Here is a 5,058-nt window from a genome sequence, read left to right on the forward strand (position 1 = left end):
AAAAAAAAAAAAGACTGACTTCTGAGTCTTCAGAAGTCCCTCAGCAGGTCCTAGCTCCTGAGACCTCTCATTAGGTTATAATTTATCCATGGACCTCTCTGTTCCTAGGCAGAGACAAGAATGAGGAGGGAGAAAAAGAAAGAAAATTTTAAATATTTCTCAGAAAGAGAACTGCGCACCTTTCACCATTCCATATTCACCTTTTAGTCCCCTGTCTCTCTCTCCTCTGGGCACTGCAGTTTCTGAGTGGATCCCAAACTTGAGATACCCCCCAAAAAGAGATGTCCTGAGAGCTCTGTATGGAGCTGAAGTCAGCCCCTCTCCTCCAGGCCACCACAGCACTGAGAGACACTGTGGGGAGGGCTGCTTCTAATTTGCTCCCTGGAATTGGTGAAGGCAGGGTGTTCTCCATTAGAGCATTCTCCCGTCAAAGCAGATTTTCCAACAATCTTCATCCCTCTGCAAGCAAGCTCTCTTTAACCCCAGCCACCAGCCTCTTCCCCTTTAAGTCCACACATGGGAAGAATTGCCCAGTTGGGTCCAACTGGGAGGTCCTCTTCCACTGAGGATGAGGCAAAGCAAGGTGTCCCTCCAGGGTGGGGACTGGAGGGCTCAACTGAACTGTTGCTTTAGCACTCGGCTCTCTACATTCTCAGTAGCCAAGTGTGACTTCTTGTCCACCATGAACGTGTCAACATCTTGTTGGTATTTCGTAGATCAGGAGTGACCCTTGCATTCAGGGTCACTTAAGTTGTGTTGAACACGCACTACATGTGTGGCTGTGCTAAGCTCCAGGGTTACAGAGAAGGACAGGCAAGGACTCTACCTCCCCAGATCTCCCAGAAGGAAGAGACAGAATCAAACCTCACCACAATTGGGTCAAATGTGTTGGAAGGCAGGACAGGGTAGCCGAAGATCATTATGGGTCAGATACTTTTAGACTGTGGGCGGTGTTCCCCAAGGAGATAGGACTAGAGCTGAGCCTTCAAGGAAGAGTGCAGATGGCCAACTGCAGTGTTTCACGTGTCAGTCTCTGAATTAGGTGTTTGGGGACATAAGCTCATTCTTGCCCCAGACCCTGTGGGTTAAAAATAGCACTGTGTCCATAAAATAGTTAAGCAAACAAGCGGCAGAGTTTTCCCAAGGCTTTTAACCACCGAGGATAACAACTGTCTATTTGGGGTGTTTCGATCTTCAAGGGGAGAATGGTCAGCACCTGGGTCTCACAGCCTCACTCGAGGCTCAGACAAGCATCCCTGGCATTTGTACTTGCAGAATCACATGCTGGAGAAACATAAGAAAGGCCAGGGCCCCCACCTCTGCTGCTTCTCGTGTCACAGTTTTGGCAGAAAGCCCTCAAAAATGAGTCTGAGGCTATGCCCTGTGAAAGGTGGAAGGAGAAGGCTCTTCCCCTACAGTGGACTCCAAGCTGGAACCATGGGGCCCCAAAGCTTTCCTGGAACATGTGCATCCATGAATCACTCGCTACTTTCCTGCAAGGCTAGAAGCCCAGGGCTGGGCAGATTAAAACCAGACTTCAGAATGCATCCAAGTTTAACACCTCATGATTCCATTTCTGGGACTTAACTATCTTTTTTTTTTTTTTTCCTTTTAGCAAGAAGACTTGATGAAGCCTTTCTTCTCAACCCATATCCAGAAAGAACAATTTAGATGACAGTTTTTAAAAAGGTAAGGGGGGGCAGGTAATGGTTAACTTTTTATTTGACCGATTAAACCTCTCTTTGTGGGACATTTGCTGTATGTGTGGCATTCTGCAAGCACAGTTCCAGAGACAGGGACAGAAAGGCAGTCTGAGCAATCCAAAGGAACTGGATTTGCTCTGTCTGGGCCATGTAAGAAAAACTGATGGAAGAAAGAAAAGTTGCTTGAATTAGGGGTTTCTATGACCTCTAGTGTATAGACCCCTTCTTCTCTCCCATACAGACTTTCTGAGTCTCAAACAATTATAAAGCAGCTATTTCTCTTATTTTAAGATTTATGTGTGTGTGTGAGTGTGTGTGTGAATGGGCATATTCGTGGGTACCCTCAGATACCAGATGACAATGTCAGATGCCCTGCAGTTATGGATGGTTGCAAGCTGCCCTATATAGATGCTGGGAATTGAACCCAGGTCCTTTGGAAGAGCAGAAGGTACTGTTAACCACTGATCCATCTCTCCAGCCCCAAAGTAAGTAGTTCTTAACTATCTGCTTGAAAGTTTGTAAACAGGTGGCTAGCTGAAGTCATGTGCTCATGGGATTTAGGCATGAGAGAGATGATGCAGTAAACAAACAAAAGAAGTGGTTGCATGAGCCAGGGAAGGGGAACTGTCTGAAAGAGGGGGTCAGGGAATACTTGGAAGAAGGTTGAAAGCTGAGCCTAGGGGCATGGTGTGATAGAGGGCCCTGTAGCTCTCCAACAGGCAAAGGAAGAAGGTAACAGAGGCTGGGATGAGGCTGAGGCCAGGTCATTTAGGGCCATCTGAGCCCTGTTGGGAGTTTCTGTGCTTGTGGCCTACAGCCAGAAGCTACTGGACCAGCCTGAAGAATGAGGTGGCTGATGGATGAACTTAAACTCTGGCTGGGGCGTGTGGAAGAGGTTGGGAGACATGGAGCAAGCACAGAAAGGGAGGCTGCTGAACATCCAAGTGAGGAATGAATCATGGGATGGAGTAGGCTTTGCAAACCTGAACCCTGATCTCTTGGCTAGGACCCTTGTTGAGCTCCACATCATGAACACTCCAGAGGGGTTTGTGGTGGGCCAGAGCCCTGGATACTTGTGTCTATTGAAACAGGAAACATTTTGACGCAGGAAACATTTTATTGTTTTGTTCTCTCTCTCTCTCTCTCTCTCTCTCTCTCTCTCTCTCTCTCTCTCTCTCTCTCTCTTTCTCCCTCTGTGTGTGTGTGTGTGTAATTTTATGTGCATTGATGTTCTGCCTGCATGGTATACCTGTGTGAGGGTGTCAGAACCACGGGAACCAGAGTTACGGACAGTTGTGAGCTATCATGTGGGTGCTGGAAATTGATCCCAGATCCTCTAGAAGAGCAGCCAGTGCTTTTAACTACTGAGCCACCTCTCCAGCCCCCTTTATTGTGTGTTTTTGAGGTTAGGTCCCTTGTAGTCAGGGCTGGCCTTGAACTTGCTATATAGCTGAGGATGGCTTTGAACTCTTCTGCGTCCACCTGAGTTCTGTGACTATAGGTGTGCACCTCTCCACACCCCAGAGGACAAGAGATTTTTCTCAAGTGTCCGATTACCAAAGCAAATATCACCTTGACATTTTCAAAGTCATGCAGGGTGCATGTGTGTAAAACTGTAAAATAAAATACATCTCAAAGAATGTTATGTGCGATGTTGGTGTGTGCTTCAAGGTCTCCCCTATAATCTGGGATGTTTGGAAGGAAAACATCTAAGCAATACTGACAGCCTGGAAAGCATTTGTATATCAGGAACAGCCAACGCCAAGTTCAAATGTAATTCATGCTACGAACATGAGCAAATTGCTTCTCTGAGTATGTGGGAGGAAGGTACAGAAGGGATATAGGTAATGTGGGTCTTGAGGCATGGCTGGCCATGGGCAAACCCTGCTTCTTGATGCTGTGGGTAAGCCGCTTCATCTCTTAGAGCCTCAGTTTCTTCCTTTAAAAGCTTCCTTTTGCCTTGATAGGTTTGCTGTACCCTTCCAGTAACACAATACAGGTAAAGACGAAGAAGAGTCAGGAGTTCAAAGCCACCCTCAGCTATATAGCGAATTCAAGGCCAGCCTTGACCACAGGGGACCTGATCTCAAAAACACACAATAAAGAGGGCTGGAGAGGTGGCTCAGTAGTTAAGACCCTGGATCACTGGGGGTGCTTAATAATGTCAGTTGGTCTCTGCCTCAGTTGTCATTGATGCCCTCCCCAAGTTGGCTCTACGTTTATGTAGAAGCCAGTGAGAGAGTTACCCCATCTAGATGGGCTAGGCTCTTGCTCCCACCCCTTCCCTCGTCTTCTCTCCAGGGCCATCATGTGGGTGGTTGTGCGAGCCTGGGGCTTGCTCCCACCCCTCCTCAGTCTTCTCTCCGGGGGCCATCATGTGGGTGGTGGTGCAAGCGTGGGGCTCAAGGCAGAGCAGAGCTATTTGGAGTCTTGTTTTTCTTGGAGGTGCCTGGGAAGCAAGGAGATGTTTCTCTGCCTTCAGTTCTGGAAGCAAATCGATTCCCCTGCCGTTCTTTCCAAAGCTATTCCTGGCTCCAGCTGCAGGAATGTCTCTGGGGCTACAAGAACCTTCGGGCTCCAGCTTCAGAGAAAAAAAAATAAAAATAAAATGTCACCCGTGTGTTTCGGAGCAGCCCGCCCCTTAGGCTCTGGGGCCTGCTCCAGCTAGCTGTCGCTGAGAGACCACTGACCCCTCTCTGTCTAGAGAAGACAAGGCTGGAAAGAGCAAGTGCTCTTCCTCTGAGGAGCCTTGTGGCTGGACTTTGTAGAATAGAGGGGAACACTGTGGTAGATTAGCTGCCTCTCTGCTGTGACCTTAGCTGTTCTCTGGGTTCACATCTACTTGTAAAAGTCATTCCACCTCTTTCCTCTCTCTCTCTCTCCCTCCCTCCCTCCCTCTCTCCCTCTCTTGCTAATATGGAATGTTTAGAGGTCACAAACTTCCAGATCATTTCTAAACCACTTGGAAAATCAACTTTCATTCTGAAGCCCCCCAGGTGTGCTCTAGCTTTTAACCGGGCTACCGAATGTTGCTCAATGACCAACAGCACTTGCTGAGCATGTACCAGACCCAGGGTTCAATCCCCAACTCAGGAAAAAAAAAATCCAAATGACACCAGCCCATTTCCCACAACTCTCATCTCACTGGGCAGGAAGAGGAAAGGGTGCAAGGGGCCTGAGGGGTCCCTGGGCCAGTTTTCCAGAAGCATCTGTCATTGCTGCAATACTAATATACATTATGCTGAGAAAGCCAGACACAAGAAATATAAAGTGTGGTCACCTATGTTTGCTTCCCTTGGTTCCTTTGTGAACAAACACCAGTCGGTTGCTGGAGCTCAAATCTGGCCTGAGAAAC

At 47.9% G+C, this 5,058-nt stretch overlaps 1 protein-coding gene across 5 annotated transcripts in view; it reads left to right on the forward strand.

Annotated features, from left to right (window-relative positions):
* The window catches only part of C1qtnf2 (C1q and TNF related 2), an 18,130-nt gene that overhangs the window by 5,917 nt on the left and 7,155 nt on the right, over window positions 1-5,058 (forward strand). For 4 of the 5 annotated variants that reach the window (XM_031353911.1, XM_031353910.1, XM_031353914.1 and 1 more), the window contains exon 2: window positions 1,616-1,689. In XM_031353911.1, the coding sequence (XP_031209771.1) occupies window positions 1,672-1,689 (18 nt within the window). In that variant the 5' untranslated portion in view covers window positions 1,616-1,671. Of the gene's footprint in view, window positions 1-1,615; window positions 1,690-3,670; window positions 3,703-5,058 lie in introns of all 5 variants that reach the window. The other variant, XM_031353912.1, reaches the window with a different exon arrangement.

The sequence above is a fragment of the Mastomys coucha genome, unplaced genomic scaffold, assembly GCF_008632895.1.
Source record: "Mastomys coucha isolate ucsf_1 unplaced genomic scaffold, UCSF_Mcou_1 pScaffold5, whole genome shotgun sequence".
In the NCBI taxonomy this organism is placed as follows: domain Eukaryota; kingdom Metazoa; phylum Chordata; class Mammalia; order Rodentia; family Muridae; genus Mastomys; species Mastomys coucha.